General features: G+C 32.6%; 1 protein-coding gene and 1 pseudogene across 1 annotated transcript in view; both read right to left on the bottom strand.

Moving 5' to 3' along the window:
• Nucleotides 1-17,534, bottom strand: part of Mdga2 (MAM domain containing glycosylphosphatidylinositol anchor 2) — a 260,412-nt gene that overhangs the window by 16,533 nt on the left and 226,345 nt on the right. Inside the window, exons 9-10 of the mRNA XM_048798622.1 lie at nt 14,524-14,679; nt 13,859-14,017 (exon numbers count right to left, since the gene is read on the bottom strand). Of these exons, the coding sequence (XP_048654579.1) occupies nt 13,859-14,017; nt 14,524-14,679 (315 nt within the window). The remainder of the gene's footprint in view (nt 1-13,858; nt 14,018-14,523; nt 14,680-17,534) is intronic.
• Nucleotides 3,561-4,808, bottom strand: LOC107146840 (annotated as a pseudogene).

The following is a 17,534-nucleotide window of genomic DNA, read 5'->3' as shown; positions in this document are numbered from 1 at the left end:
TCTTCTTCTTCTTCTTCTTCTTTTTTTAAGTTCCTCTTTATCCACTGTTTTAGTTTCTTATCTTTTATTGTTTGACAAAGGTCATATTTTAAGTATTTTATAAACCTAAGGTATATACTGTACAAATTTTACTTTCACCTAAAGTTAGTCTTTCCCAATGCTTTTTCTATTATGTGCTTCACAAGACATATTCTATGGAGTCTTCATTGGACTCTCTCCCCTCCCTTTTCTCTGTCTGCCCATCTTTCTTCTCTATGTCAGTTTTCTCTATTATTTCATAAATTATACAAAGTAATTCTGTGGTACTTTTCTTCAACCACCATTGGAGCTTCTTTTGTTCAATTTTATAGGGAAATTTTATTTCTCTTAGGTAGCATGAATCGACCATTTTGATTGAATTAACAGAAAATTGATTCTATAATCAAATTAATAATTGGATATTTTGTTAAAATTAATAGAGTGATCATGATTTTTAGACAAAGTTATAATTTTGAAACCAAATAGTGCATAGTATCTTTAGGAATATTCTTAAAGTAAAAAATATGTTTCAATAAAAAGCATATTACCATATATCACTTATTATATCAATAATGATAGATTATTGTGTCAATATTTAATAAGTTATTTCTCAATCAGGGAATATACTTTGCCTGCAATTATTCTTGCATTTCTCAACTAACAATTCCTTTTAAAATACGTAACATAAATTCAGACTTCAATCACGTCAATCTATGTTTGCTGAATACATAATATGTAAACAATATTTTGCCTAGGTTTATAGAAGCCAGGTCTGAATTATCTCAGAATTATAGTTGTGTTATAGCATAGACAAAATGAATGATATTTAACTTAGGTTAGATTCGATTTTAAAAGTCAATGCTATTTGTTTTATAAGAAAAAGACAATAGAATTGATTGAAATAAAGCTTTCAAATTCCAAACAAGTTGAATGTCTTATGTACATAGCAATATATGTCTCAATCAATGAATACAAACTACACATTTATTAATGTATTTTTGAAGTGATGACAAAAACTATATTACTAGGCAAATGACTTTGAAACCTTTTCTGTAGGATTTTCTGCTCTTAATATTTATAAAACAATTAATATAGTGTCAAAAGATATTTAAACTTAGGTTATCTTGGTCAACAAAGTTAGAACTTGTGAAATAGCATGAAGATATTCAAGAGAAGTTAGATTCAGCAAAGCTGATTCAGCACATTATTATTATAGTAAAAAATTCCTTAAGTGAATATGATGGATAGGGTAATATTCTTCAAAAGTAATTTTAAATCCTCAGAGATATTTTGTTTATTCTTTAGTAGGCACAAGATACTAAAATCTAGAAGATTAATCATCCCCAAGGAATTTCTAATGCTGTACAGCTGGAAATAGCCAAGCAAAATTAATATTTTTCTTTCTTTCTTCTTTTTCCCCACTTGGGGAAATTAGAAAATTCTCATCTTCTCATCATTTTCCCCCAAGAATCAGGTGAGGGAATTTAAGAGGACTTTCCTCATCTCTTTTGCTTAATGATTACAGACAACAGGCTAAATGACCAAAGTGCTCTCATATATTCTCTTATATCATGAATAATGATGATATTCTGAATTTTTCATAGAATTTTGCAAGAGCATGATTTTTAATATTATTTCATATAAATTACAGTATAAATATAATTTGCTTAAACATTACTTATTATTACTATTGCCTACTTCTGACCTTTCATTAAGTCCTTAACATAATTTTACTTTTAATTATTTTACTATAAATATGTATTATATTTGTTTTAGATAAGTAATTTAAGTATATGTCCTAAAAGGTGCATACACATTTCCAATAGATACTTGGAATTATCAAGTTCACAAGAATTAATTTGTCATTTGGTTTACTCCAAGGTCTGGAGATCACTTGCATATAAATCACATTTTTATCATAATCAGTAACACAGACTCATTAATTTGAGTTGCACATTTCTTGAAAGATGAGGATGTGTCTAAATTATCTTGCTCTAGGCAAGATCTATGTATATTGATAGGTAATTGTTAGCATCATTTGTTTTATACACACATACAAAGTGGGAAATTATAAAACCATTATTTTCTGCTTGAATAGAAATGACTACATGCATCCATTGATATTATTTTTCAACATATAATTGCAATGATATCTCAAACAATGTCAGTTCATTTTCTTCAAACTGTTGCAATACCTTCTGGTATCAAGTTGAATTTGCAACAGTATCCAAGAACTTTTCCTAAAGCAGGGCTTTCATCAGGCTGTCTGCTTCCCTGATCTATATCAATTCACTTATTTAGACCTTTAACTCTTTGGTTGCATCACTCTCCCCACTCTCCCATGAGAAGATCACCCTCCATTCTCATGTGTTGGCTAAACTGTCTTCCATTTTCTATTTACTTACCTCTTCTGATGGATGCTTTGCATCTCTTCTCTTCCATAGAAACTTTTATTTTATTTTAATACAGAGGGTTAAAATACCCTCTGTATTCTCTCCCTTGTTCACCTAGAGAATGGGCCTGATATACATTTTGTTGTGTATTACTTTTAACTTTTGTTTTGTTACTAATTTATTGCCCCAAATGAAAAATAAACTATTTGATGGATAAGAAAGCTTCACTATAATCCTCTTATCTTCTATGAAACCCTAAATGCTACTAGGCACACAGCATGTACAATTTATTTTACTGAATAGAAATGAGTGAATGTTAAGACCTATAGTTTAAAAAAATCACAAGTGTTTATTTTCAATAGTTACATATTTTTTACTTTATGAAAAAACCGCTACTTTCTTTCCATTTATTCAGTTGACAAAATAACATTAACTACTATTTCCACTGAAATGATACTTCTATATTTTGCAACAATAGCCTTTTTCAATAAAGTCATACCATTAATTTTGTTTAAACATATTAGCTTCTACTATATATTGTTTAAGTAACCATCAGCAGTGAAGAATTGTATGGGCAATACGTTTGTAGGCAAATGAACTAGGCAAATGGAGTAGGGATTACAGAACAGCTTTATGAGATGGTTTGTGATAGGTGTCTGTAGTAAGATTTTGATTATTTCATGATTGGTAATAAATGATGGCTAAATTCTACCTTTCCTCTCCCTTTCTAAACACATCTCATTTAACAAAGCAGTTTACTCTGCCAATGTCTTCATTATTGTCATATGGAAGACATTGTATTTCCAGTATTACAAACAAATAGAACTTCACTGAAATCTTCGGGTAGTTTTTAACAGAAAGAGTGACTTAGTTTTAATTACCAAACACCCCAGGGTTTGGTTGTTAATCTCTGATATTTAAATGGAGAATAATAAGTATCCATATCTATTCCCTCAGATATCTTATTTCATAAGAAACTTAATTTTGAGAATTTATCAGAATGCAAGAGTTTTTAAATTACACATTTATTTAATCAAGACTCTTCTAGAATCAATGCATTCAAAGCTCTGAGTCTGTGAGGATATATTATCTTAACATTATTTTTCAATCCCAAATATTCTCTCATACAGTGTTAAATTTCAAGGGATGGATGGAATCCAAAAATGTTGAGGAATAAATACAAGATATTAGCACGAGTTTTGATATTTCTAAATATAAACAGAAAAAAATATGTTCTTTAACCAAAATGGGAATAAAAGTCAGGACCTTAAAGCAATTCAAAATATTGGCACCCTTGCATTAATAGGATTATATCTATATCCTATTATTAAAAAAAACACAAAAAAACAAAAATATATTTAATTCCCTAGTTTAAAATCTTTGAACACCAGAATATTTGTCCAGATTTAATCCAACTCTTTTTTTTAAAGTGACAAATATATTCCCACTGTATTTCATTAATGGAAGCACTTTATCTTATTTGATTTCACTGTTGGTCATAAATTGAGCCCTGTTTGCTCCCTTCCCTTTCTCCTCAGAGGGAGCTCCTTTTTTGTAGCCACATGCTACTAATTAGTGTGCAGGTCAGGTTTGATCTGATCTCCAATCATCTACTTAGGATTCAGCCCCTTGTCAGTCTCTCCAGGGAAAGTATCAAAAGTCATTCAGTCTCCAGGAAGAGACCTGCTAAAAGGAGCCAAACTATCCACTTCTGGTGAAACATCACACATTCCTATTATTTGAGATGGTACACCCCTCATCTCCGTAGGTCTCAGTTTATAAAATGAAATCATTTGATTCTGCATCTTTTCAAAGGGAACATGATTCACCAGGGCACTGACAACTGTTCTGGGGGCTATTTCTCCAACATCTACTTTTTCTACATGCAAAAATCTGTATCGGGTGTTTTTTGGCAGAAATAATGCAACCAATTTGAGGATCCAGATAGGAAACATCTATTGGCTTAGAGTGAGCACTTTCTTCTAATGATTGCTCTTTTTTTCTCCTTCTCTCCTTTCCTTTCAGTTTTCTCTTTCTTTTCTTCTTCTTTTCCTTTTATCTGTTCTTTGGTGCCAGAAGATACAGTTGTTACTGGTGTAGACTGTATCACATTTTCAGAAATCATGGAATTCACTTGTAGTAAAGTACCAGAGGGGAATGGTATTTGCTCCACGCCATTTTGAAGTTCTGCTTGAATTAGCTCTTGTTTCAGTTCTTAGTTTCTTTCTTCCGTTTAGTATTTTCAATTAGAAGTTTCTTCTTTTTTCTCAATAGGGCCAGCAAAATTGCTTGCTCCTGAAGAAGAACCACTTGCTGCTCAAGCTATTCAATAATTTGATCCTCCTCTGCACTGTTCCATTTCAGTCTCTTTAGAACAGCATTACCAGATGCCATATTTGCCAAGAAATGGCAGAAAAATCATGAAGTGGTAGAGAACAGCTCCGAGGACAGCACCCTAGCCAGAAGCAAACAAGGACAGTCTGCAGCAAAGGGAGGCAGTGTGAAAGGACACAAGGAGGCCACAGCCCCACTGAAGGCCTGAGTGCTCCAAGATCCAAGCCCACAATCTATCTTTCCCTTCCTGACACAGTCCTAATCTATGCTCAGTCAGACTCAGTCTTCCATTCCTCATCCAATATCATCAATTCACCAGCACCTCTACTACCTCTGGCTACCTTTTGTTTCCTGTTTCTAATCCAATTCTTGCTAAGGAATAAACTGAAATGTTGTATTAAGATAAGCTGTACAACAAGTTAACTCCAGATTCCTAAAATTCCATTTCTATATTAAATTGGGTAGTCATCTTATGATACCTATCTGGATCATAATATTTCAACTCAAAATAAAAAATTTATTCTTTGGTACATTATGATTTTTCAATACATGAGTTTTTTTATTTGAGCAAGTTTTATATCTTTCTGGAATTACTAAGTATGTTTTTCTCTAATTTCCAGAGCACTTAGAAACAAATTCAATTTAAGTCAATAACTATGTTATTATTTTTTCTTATTTTTAAAACTTATAAGGTCTTCATGATTTCTTCCATTTCCACCATCAACTGAATACTTTCAATTCCTTTGTTGTATTTCTATTACACACAGAAGCTGGAGTATCTAGTTTGTATAATTTTTAAAACCTATTTACCCTTTGTTGTTCTAGAGCCAAATATAAATAAGTCATGCTCACTGTTCTCAAAGATTATAAACAAGAAGGCTTCAGTGTGATGAACATAGATATTTGTACCAGGAGTCATGGGAACAAAAGAAACAAAGGGTTAGGAACAGTAGTCTCAGTCTCCTTCAGTTGTACTTTGAAGAGAAAATATGTTAATAGATTATTAAAAAGGAGAGAATATGTTTTAATCTGTCACATAATTAAGAGGAAAAAAACTAGTTTTAATAGATATTGAGTGCTCAAATAAATATTTATATGCAGGGTACCAACAGACATTGTTTCTGCTTCAACCATGAATCCATTTGGCAGGACAAAAGAGTCTATAAAAAGGCCCAGGTAATAGAGCTCAATTTGAAGACTTTCAGTTGTGACTGGAATGAATTGGAGAGTTATTACAAGGAGAAGTCCTAGGATGATATATCATTGAGGTCATATGTTACTGGTTTTAGAGATTCATCCTGGAATTGTGGACCAATAAGCAGCACTATACACAAGAAGCTGAACATTATATCCTAAAACCCATCTCAATTCCCTGAGGACTAATACCCTCCTCTGTAACCTCTCTAATCTTCACATTTCTAATGAGCTTGTACTCCCCTGTACTACTCTCCTAAAGTTATCTACCCTTCAAACATTCACTTCTATATTTTTTTTGTAAATAAAATAGAGGTGTTTGTTTGCTGGCTGTTCTTCCATCCAGGAATGTGTCAAAAGCTACCTATCTACTAATATTTTTGTTTGTTTGTTTCTCACCTCACAGGAAGTAACATTAGTTTATTTCTTCAAGGCTGACCCCTGCTACCAGAGTACTAAGTTCCTAGAAGTTTCTACCCCTGAATTTTGTGTCATTAAGCTTACCCTATTGACTCTTTTCTCTTTTCCTCTTAAAAAAGGCTTCCACAACTCCACCTCTCTATTTTATCTCTTTTTTTTTTTCTCACAGAAGAGTAGAATTCACTAACGAACTCCTTTCCCTTCCTTTCTTTCGTCTTTTTTTGAGGAGGAGGTGTACTAGGGATTGAACTCAGGGGCACACTCAACCACTAAGCCACATCCCCAGCCCTATTTTGTATTTTATTTAGAGACAGGGTCTCACTGAGTTGCTTTGTGCCTCACTATTGTTGAAGCTGGCTTTGAACTCACGATCCTCCTGCCTCAGCCTCCTGAGCTACTGGGATTGTAGGTGTGCACCATCATACTGGGCTCCCTTCCTTTTCATTTGATCCAGTGAGATTAACTTTCTTGAAGCACAAATTTATTGAACCATTCTTATCAAGTTCAATGAATATATTCATGAATGCCTTTTGTATTTTTATCTCTAATTTTTTGGTATGATGATTAAATCTCACATCCCTTTCTGTAGAAACAAATAATGTATATATCTTTCTGGTTTTTAATAAGCTTATGTCATATCTAGTGATCTCACATGAGATTCAATTTCTTTGCAAGAACATTAGAAACTCAATTGATTCATTAAGAATTAAAATGCCCAGTAGGAGTTATAGGAATACTGATATATTGTTATCAATAGCCAGCTGTCATATCATTTACATGTAAATCAACAGCTAAAGGTTAACACACACTATCTTTCATTTGGAAATGTTTCTTTCTTTAGTAAATGTTGATAAAGCATTTAACTAACATAAATTATATCAGTATGGCAGACTCTAAATTATCTCCTAATAATTTCAACTTCCTGTCATTAATACTCATGTAATCTCCTCCCTGAGTACGGGCTGGAATTACCAACTCAGTTACAATCATTAGAATACAGAAATATTATGGAATATCAATTAAGAGATTGGGTTATAAAAATTCCTCAGCATTCATTTGCTTGCTCTCTCATGTGGATTTCTTGACTTGAAAGAAGGCTGTCCATGTCATGAGACAGCTCTGTGGAGAGATCTGCCAGTCAGGGAATTGAGAGAGGCTTCCCCTCAATAGCCATCAAGAAACAGACCTCAAAACCCAGAAAGTAAAAGGAAGCCTTATAAAAGCAGCAAGTGGGCTTGGAGGTGTATCCCTGCTAGTTGAGTTAAATTAGACTGGATTCATTTGTCTGGCTGTTTGACAGCCACCTAATGAGAGATCTTGAGCTTCAGCCACCCAGTTAAGTCATTCATATTATGGACCCACAAAAACTCTGAAATAAGAAGTACTTGTACATTTGTGTGTGTGTGTGTGTGTGTGTGTGTGTGTGTGTGTGGTGCTGGGGATTAGAATTTAGGGCCTTGTGTGTGAGAGGCAAGCACTCTACCAACTGAGCTACATCCCCAGAGAAGATAATGCTAAGTGAAGTTAGCCAATTCCAAAAAACCAAATGCCAAATGTTTTCTCTGATATAAGGAGGCTGATTCATAGTCCGGTAGGGAGGGGGAGCATGGGAGGAATAAAGGAACTCTAGATAGGGCAGAGGGGTGGGAGGGGAAGGGATGGGGGTATGGGGTGTGGAATGTGATGAACATTATTATCCAAAGTACATGTATAAAGACACAAAATGGTGTGAATATACTTTCTGTACAATCAGAGGTTGAAAAAATGTGCTCTATATGTGTAATAAGAATTGTAATGCATTCCACTGTCACATATAAATTTAGAAAAAGAGTTATAAAAATTTTTTAAAAAGAAGTACTTTTAATTTTAAGCTATAAAATTTTGGGAAAACTTGCTGTGCAGCAGTATGTAAGTAATATAGTATATTTGAGTTTATTACAAATAGGACTCTCTTGCTGGTAATGTATTACCCATTTTTGTATTATTAGACAATGATTATTCTTCTTAATGATATGCTGTCATTTATTCACAGTCAAAACCACAAGACTTATTCAAAATTACCCACAAGCAATAAATGAAATTGAGCTATTAGAAATCCAGAAAAAAATCACTCTCGAATCTGGATTTCCAAAAGAAAGAATATAATTAAAATGCAATTTGTAAAACCAGTGACTATAAGTTTACAGATAAATGAAGGTTTGAGAATAATATATGCAAAGATTGGAGGTTTTGGTATTTTTAAAATATTTTTAAAGTTGTCAATGGACCTTCATTTTGCTTATTTATATGCAGTTCTGAGAATTGAACCAGTGCCTCACACATGCTAGGCAAGCGCTCTACCACTACAAACCTAGTCCAAGGGGTAAGGTTTTTAACTAAAAGCAACATCTCCTTAATGAAGTACAGGCACATCTTAAAGATGTTGTGGGTTCATTTCCAGACAATCACAATAAAGCAAATATTATAAATCAGAGAGTCACATGGATTTTTTGGTTTCCTAGTGTGTATTAAAGTTGTTTTCATCACTCTATAGCTCATTAAGTGTGCAATAGAATTACATATAAAAACATATATACCTTAAATTTTTTAATGCTAAAAATATGAACAGTTGATTCTCAGCAAGACATATTCATTTTGTTGGTGGAGGATCTTGCCAACATATTGATGGCTATTGACTTATTAGGGTGATGGTTGCTGAAAGTTGGGTTGGCTATGAAGTTCTCCAAATTTATTGACTCTTACTTTCACAAAAGACTTTTCCATAGCATATGATACTATTTGATAGTATTTTATCTATAACAGAACTATTTCCAAAATTGGAGTTAATTACTCATACCTTGTCTGATGCATCAACTAAGTTTTTGTAATATCCCAAACCTTTTTTGTTATTCCAGTGATTTTTTCAGCATCTTCACCAGAATAAATTCCACTTCAAAAAGCCATTTTGCTCATTCATATGAAGCAACTGCTCATCAATTGGAGTTTTATCAGGAGATTGGAGCAGTTCATTCACATCTTCAGTCTCCACTATTAATTCTAGTTCTCTTATTTCCACCATACCTGCAGTTGCTTCCTCCACTGAAATCTTGAACTCTTCTTATCCAAGGAGTGGAATCAACCACATCTTCCAAGCTAACAGTTAATGTTTACATAAATAATGAATATGCCTCCTCCCATTAATTATGAATGTTCATAATGGCATTGAGAATGGTGAATCCTTTCTAGAAGGTTTTTCATTTACTTCACACAGGTACAAAGAGGAATCATTATCTATGGCAACTAAAGCCTTTATAAAATATAATTCTTAAATAATAGCAATTGAAAGTAAAAAAATTACACCTGGATTCATGAATTTCAGAGCGGATTATGTGTTTGTAGGCACAAAAATAAGTGTCTTAGGATTTCCAGAATGTTAAATCAGCATTGGCTTCATTGTAAATTCACCAACTGCATTAGCTTTTAATACAGAGTGTTAATTTTTACCTTTTGATGCTTTGAAACCATTAATGGTTTCAAAGCAGGCATGGACTGCTCTTCTCTAGGTATGAAAGACATAGATACCCTTGTATTCCAATCTAATGTTTGTATACATTGAAAATCTAATGTTTAGTGAAACCTCCTCCATCTGTCATCTTAGATCTTCTAGACAACATACCCTAGTTTCTACATCAGTACTGATTGCTTCACCTTGAACTTTCATATTATAGAAATGGCTCTTTTCCTTAGAGCTCATGAACCAACCTCTTTTAGTTCTACATATTCTTCTAAAACTTCCTTTTCCTCTTAGCCTTCACAGAATTGAAGAGAGTTAGAGTCCTCTTCTGGATTAGGCTCTGGCCTCAGGAAATGTTGAGGCTGGTTTGATCTTATATTCAAATCACTACAACTTTTTCCACATCCACAATAAGGCTTTTCATTTTCTTAGCATTTGTAGGTTCATTGGAGCAGCACTTTTAATTTCTTTGAAGAACTTCTTTGCATTCACAACTTGGCTAACTGGTACAATAGGCAGAGCTTTTGCTTCTCTGGGCTTTCAACATGCTTTATTTACTAAACTTGATCATGTCTAGCTTTTGATTGAAAGTGACAGATGTGTGACTCTTGTCTTGAACACTTAGAGGCCTTTGTAAGATTATCAGTTGGCCTTATGTCACTATTGTTGTGTCTCACAGAATTGGGAGGCCCAAGTACAGAAAGAGAAAGATGACAGAATTGCCTGGCATTGGAGAAATCAGCACATACACATTACTGATGAAGTTCCCATCTCATGTGGGTGTGGTTTGTGGTGTTCCAAAAGAATCACAGCCATAACAACAAAAATCACTGGTCATCATAACAGAAAATAACTATGAAAAATTTTGAAATAGTGTAGAAATTATCAAAATGTAACAAAGAGGCATATGTTTTGGGGAAAATAGTGCTGACAGATTTCTAGATGCGGGATTGCCACAAAATCTCAATTTGTAAAAAATGCAGTATCTGGGAAATGTAATAAAATGTACTGCAATGAAATGAGTACACCCATTCTCATCTATTCCTAATTGATTACTCAATGGATGGAACAGTTATGTTTGCTAGATTTGGTGGGGTGGGGCAGGAGGTACCAGGATCAAACTCAGGGCTACTTGACCACTGAGCCACATCCCAAGCCCTATTTTCTTTTTTATTTAGAGACAGGATCTTACTGAGTTGCTTAGCATATCACTTTTGCTGAGGCTGGCTTTGAACTCATGATCTTCCTGCCTCAGCCTCCCAAGCCGATATGTGCCACAGTGCCTGGCTTGCTAGATTTTTAATAAGCAGCATGCCTATGTTCTGCTGAGCGGGACCCATGTAACAGACCCAATACCCAAACTACAACTGTCAATGAGCTGGTAAAGTTGAGAAATGGTACTAAAGGGTACAAATTAGTTGACAGAGAGAGAACTGCTCTCCTGAGCTCCAACCCTGAAAAAAATCTAAAAAATGTTAGGAGAAGGTCAACTATACATCTGACTGACAACAAAGAGGATATGAATAAAAATTGTGAGATTAAAAATATCTTAAATTATCTTGGGATTTAGCACAAATATGCTTTTGCAAGAAAGCCCTAAAAGATTCATACGTACATATAAAGATATTATTTTATACTTTAAAATAAATCAAACTATTCTTAGAACTCAGTAAAAAAAAATATACCTCTTCTCAGGTAAACTTGGAAAGATGAAAGTCCACAAAATACATTTAAAATAGAGTAAGTGAAATAAAATGTACATGATCAACTACTAAGAAGAACTGGACTAATCCTACCTTTGTTAATAAAGCAGTCCTCAGATAATAAATGACTCTGTGGAGATTAGTTTTCCTTTCATAGTTTATGCCATCATGACACCAGGTATGCTTTCCTAGCTTTCTAAGGGCTTTTCTTGTTTACATTCCACTGTTTCTCAATAATTTTACTCACTCCTACAGATAGATGTATTTTTCTGAATCAAAGATCTTGTGCTCCATGCCTTCACAGAATCTATGATAATTCACTGTGACCACTAAGCAAGTGTCACATGCTCTGCTGAGTTTTCACGACACTCCCATCAGCCTTCCTGCAGGGTGAACAGGAAGATTCAGGGTTCATCTCCCCCGGCTGCTATTCTGCTGCCCCTACTTATCAATTATGTCATGAGAATGATAATCAAAATTCTTTCTATCTCAGTTTCTTTATCTGTGAAATAGGATAATTGCTTTAATGAGCACAAATTTATTTGTGAGGTGTCCTGATCCATAATGAGTGCTACATAAATGTCAACTACTACTTTATTATTGCTATTACTGCTATTCGTGATTCAAAGTAATCCAAGATTGTGTGTCTGCCTCTGACAGCAGATAGTTCTTATGCTATCTCATTTAACCACAGTTTTCTGAAACATGAATTATTATTCCCATGTTGCAGATGGGGAAACTAACAGTCAGGCATTCTAACTGATTTCTGTAAAGGCTTATAGTGACTGAGTGCTACAGCCAATATCCAGCCCAGGTCTGTTTATATTGTGTTGAGAATGCTTTTCAACTTTAGAAAAGCTATCTTTCTAGACTGTCACCTATTGCTACACTGTGAAGAATAGTGGCCATGAGTTTCAATCCCAGCACAGGATTACTTGGCAAATCTTATAAACTTCTTGAGGGTCACTTTTCTCCACTGCAAGAGATGGACAGTGATGCTTAGTTTTACAAACTCAAATAAGAGGATGACTTAGCTTAAATAGGGTAGTAGCTGATATATATTATGTACCAAATTTTATGAATGCAAAGATATATTATTATTTTTATTAATTTATATCAAGACACAAATGTCCTAACTTTCCAAGTTTACTTCTTCATTACCAAAGCCTTATTCCTTCCTGAGCTAATCTCTGCCCATTGAAAATATATGCTTTTTGCATATCTAGGAGAAATATTATACTTTTTTTTAAAGCATTGCTTCTTTCTTCACTTAGATACAGATCCACAATTCCTTGTCTAACTTCTATGAGGGTAGATATGTTTCAGTTTATTTTAGAATGTGTAGGGAGTATAGCTTTTATAGAATATGATATTGCCTTGTAGGGTATGGAACAGAATCTTATAAATAAACAGTAACATTTATGCCGCAAATAGTATACATTTTCACATTCATTTGGATTAAGAATAAAAATAGGTTCATAACAGTACATATTACCTATTTCTAACACACATAGAACAAGTTAACATGTACTGTTAAATGATTAATTTTTAAAATTCTGGTGTTCAGTTCTTTGAATTTTACAATTACACATACGAATTGGAGACTCATGCAAGGCCCTTGGTTCAATCCCTAGTCCACAAAAACAAACAAACAAACCCCAGAATTGGAGACTTGGATCATGATCTTTCCCCCATCGAGATTTGATAGATCCACTTTCAATACTATGTGCTCTTTTCGCACAGTTGTGCATTTACTCATCTCAGCTTTCATTAGTACTCTGCGAGGTCTCTAAGGGCAAGGATGTGTCTTCACCCTTGTGTTCTCTTCAGGATCTACGATGGCCTTAAATTCTAAGTTTTAAGCATACTTTATCAACAAGAAGCTATCGTGTCAATATTCCAGATACATGGGTGCAGCAAAACTACTTGTCAACATGACAAAATTCCTTTTCATCATTACTAAGATGCATTGAGTCATTATTTAATCCAATTTCTCTAGAAAAAAACAGCCTAAATTATGCTATGTCAATTTCACCAGAAGATCTCCTGAGGAATGAAATTCACTGACGGTCTGGCTGAATTACCATTCTAGAGGAGTGAAGGAATGCTCTAATTTTCAAATTAAAATCTGAATTTTGGAAACTAAATGATGGGAGAAAATTCTTGGCATCTTATTTTGCGATTTGTAGGTAAGTCATTTAAAAAGCCAATGATGGCATTCGTTGACTAAAAATTATTTTCACCTGGTGTGAAACAGTTTCTTGCTATTTATTTTACAAGAACAGAACTTCTTGCCATCTCACCTATATGTTGTCCGTACATGTGATAAAAGAAGCTGAAACAGTATGCAGTGTTTGTAGGTCCATAAGGATTTTTTGGAGCTATGCTGAAAACAGGGCTGAGAAGTCGAGCCTTTTCACCTTCCAGTCTGGGTCGAGATGTTTCAATGTACATATAGAAACCTTAAAACAGACAAAAAAAAAAAAAAAAAAAAAAAAGCATTTAAGCACATTCTTACTGGGAAACATGAATTTCAAACCATTGAGAAATTTTTGAGTTTCCTACAAAATAAAGATCAATAGGAGAATTTATAGCTCATTTACATACACATGTATGACCCATGGCAGTGTTAGCATAAAGAATAAATAATCTTTAAACAATCTCTAAATAGAAATATTTAAATTAAAATGTACAAAAGCTTCTGGAAAATTAGAATTTTAGAATTGAGTTAGTAAAAAAACAAAACAATAACAACTTTCTGACTTCTCATCTATTTATGTCAGAGAGTTCTGAGAAAACAATTAATGTCTACACACTTTGGAATTATCTAAATTATTGATCCTATAACTAAGATATAATGTTTTATTCCATAATGGTGATATATATGGCTACATACTGTTATAGTTCATGTTTATAATGTTTTTCAGGTCTCTGATTGTAATGAACACTACACTGCATACCCTCATACCTTCTTTGGAGCCACTGCGATCAGCATTAGGTCCTGTGTTAGGAGTATATTTTGTATTTCTTGTTGCAGTACTTTGTTTTGTCCAGTCAAAATTATCAGTATCATCTTGGGTGAACAAACAAATGTTACCATCTTCAAATCCACAGTGAAATTCTCCTGTTAAAATTTTAATTAAATTAACTAAGATTAATTTAAATTAATAACATCACAATATTTATATTAAAAACTTTTCTAACATTATAAAGCAATAACAATAAGACAAATATAAGATCATGATAATAACATCAGAGCCTTAATAGACAATATTATAACTAAACATAAAACTATTGCAATTTTAATAAAAAGGATAAATTATTTTTATATGTTGATCAGTATTATACTGAATAATTAAAACTCAAACCATTTTCCTCAGAAATATCCAGATAATTGAAACATAATTCATGCTTGAATTATGCCTGGAGACTTCTCCTAACTTTCCTTTTTTAAGTATAGAAAGGAAAATTAAAACAAAATTGCAAATTAGAAGATGAGCTTTATTAATTTACCTGATGGCATTTGATAGACTTATACATTGCATTTGTAATTTTTCATGCAGTGTCTAGAGATGCTTTTGTTTTTACCCATTGGCACAAGTGGAAGTTAGCTTAGGGCAAGATAATAACAAATTATTTTGAAAAGCAGTCATCTTTCATACTTATTTGAATGTGGGTTTGCCAAATGTTTGAAATTTACTTGAAGTAAAATAATAAAAAGAACTTTATGATGTGCCTGAAGAGGGATTGGGAATTCTTGGATGCCTACTATACTTTGAGTTCAGATCCAACACAACTTCAGAGATAGACATTTTCAACTTTCTCTAAAATATGGGTGGTAGTAATGTTTCTAGGTATCAAAGGTTTTCTTATTGGGATATATTCTGCTTGAAATAAGTTGTAGATAAAAAAGCTGGATAAGGTCCACTAGAAACATAATTAAATAGTGTATATGATTAATTGAGCACATTAAACAATATATATGTTATTTCATCCAACCTAATGACAACTTTTTAAGAAGTCACAACAATCCTTACACATGAGGCTCACAGAACAGAAAATGTTGACTAAGTCAGCTGTAACATGGTGAAGTAAAAACAGAATTCAGATTCATGGCAATTCACAGATGAGAAACATCTAATAGACTTCAATTTGAGTCCCTTCCAACCCTTGAAATAGGTTAGATTTATTAGATATCCATGGGAATGGAGTCCTTTTTATTCTTATCCCTGAATTAATTGAATCTACTGACACAAATAAACATAAAAGAGAAGGCTTTATTTATAAATTTAAGGAATAACTTTTTGTATTGTTTTGGTCTGTCCAATTATTGATTTGCCAACTCTTTGTATTAATATTCTATATTCTGTTTAGGTAGTTTACAGGGAATGTAAGTATTTAAGGGAATCTAAATCTATAAATTTATAGATGAGCAATATTCCACATAAACTATTAGACACATGTTTATGTCACTGATATAAATAAGACACAACCATTAGGGGCTAGTAATCAAAGATACAATGTTGGTGACAGCAGACAGTTATATGCAATGGATTTTAAAAAGTTTTTAGGTACAATCTGAGATACTTTTAATTGTTGCTTTAGAGTTATGATAATTACAGAGCACTGTTTGATTTTAAAAGTTCTCAATTGTTTAATTACATAGTGTATATATACAAAAAAGAGGTCAAATCACATATATAAAGATAGAAGATTTCAGTTTTAGATCTGCTGATCAATCTTACTTAATATATGTTATTTAAAATTATGTATAATGATTTTTATAACACTGTTTAACCATTTCCTTTTTGTGATTTAATTTGGACATGTTTAAATTATATTTGTTCTTCAAAAATGAAAAAGAATATTTAAAGTCTGAATATATGACTCTCATAGTGAAATTAAGTAATCATATAGTTTATACAAACAACAGAAAGTTATATATGACTAAAATTGTTCATAATTTAGGATATTTAATGTGTGATAGGTTGTTTGCAATATTATAATTAGTAATTCAGATGGGATAAAACTATATGTGCAATATAAATATTTAATTACATCCCTTTATGGGGGGTAGATTATTACTAGAGAGGTTTTATCAAAGTTATCACATATAATGACAAAAGGGAAAAAAAAAACATGACTTGGGACCATGACAATTTTATGATTATTCTGTTGCTTTAAATGGGATAATTATAAGTATGTGCAAGAAAGCTTATTAATAAAAAGTTTATTGAAATAAAGAATTTTTGATAGATAATAAAAATGCACTGAGCTGTATAACCTTACCAAAAGTCAATGTAATATTAAATATTAAAATATTTCATAAAATGGAAAGTAATAAAATCCATGAGTTTCACAAAGATACAGAACTGGATTGACTGGATCCTGAATTCTTACTAGTTTCCTAATTACAATACTATTTTGGCAGAGTTTCAGGAGCTACATAGAAGTAAAGATATTTCAAAATTCTGTGTTACATGAGTTCCAAAATTTTACTGTATTTCCCAGATTCCTCCATAAGAGGAGAACAAAGAATAAAAACCCAGGAATAAGAACCCTGGTACCCATTAACCCTCTTGTGCCCACCTACCCTCTTTGTTCATTTCTTAGAACCTTCAAAAATATAACTTTATATTAAAAATATAAAGCTCTCAATGACTGATGTGTTTGAGTAAGGTTTCATGGTAAATTGTTTTATTATTTCAAAGTTGTTTTCTGAAAGTAGTGATGTTTCCACATCTAGGAAACATCTATAGTATATACATACTGTATTTCATGTTGCACTCATTTAAAAAAAAAGAAAAAGAATTTCTAAAAACTTCAAAAATTAATAAATTTTAAAAATTTATAACTTAAAATAGACAAATATATTAGATTTCAAACAGTTATTTGTGAAAAAACATCAAACCATCTAAATACCAACTTTCTATGTAACCACACTCTTTTATGGCTGCAATATAGAAATTCAAAGAATGA

The sequence above is a fragment of the Marmota marmota genome, unplaced genomic scaffold, assembly GCF_001458135.2.
Source record: "Marmota marmota marmota unplaced genomic scaffold, marMar, whole genome shotgun sequence".
NCBI classification, from domain to species: domain Eukaryota; kingdom Metazoa; phylum Chordata; class Mammalia; order Rodentia; family Sciuridae; genus Marmota; species Marmota marmota.
Note: the sequence above shows the minus strand (reverse complement) of the source record. Positions and strands in the feature narration are given on the sequence as shown.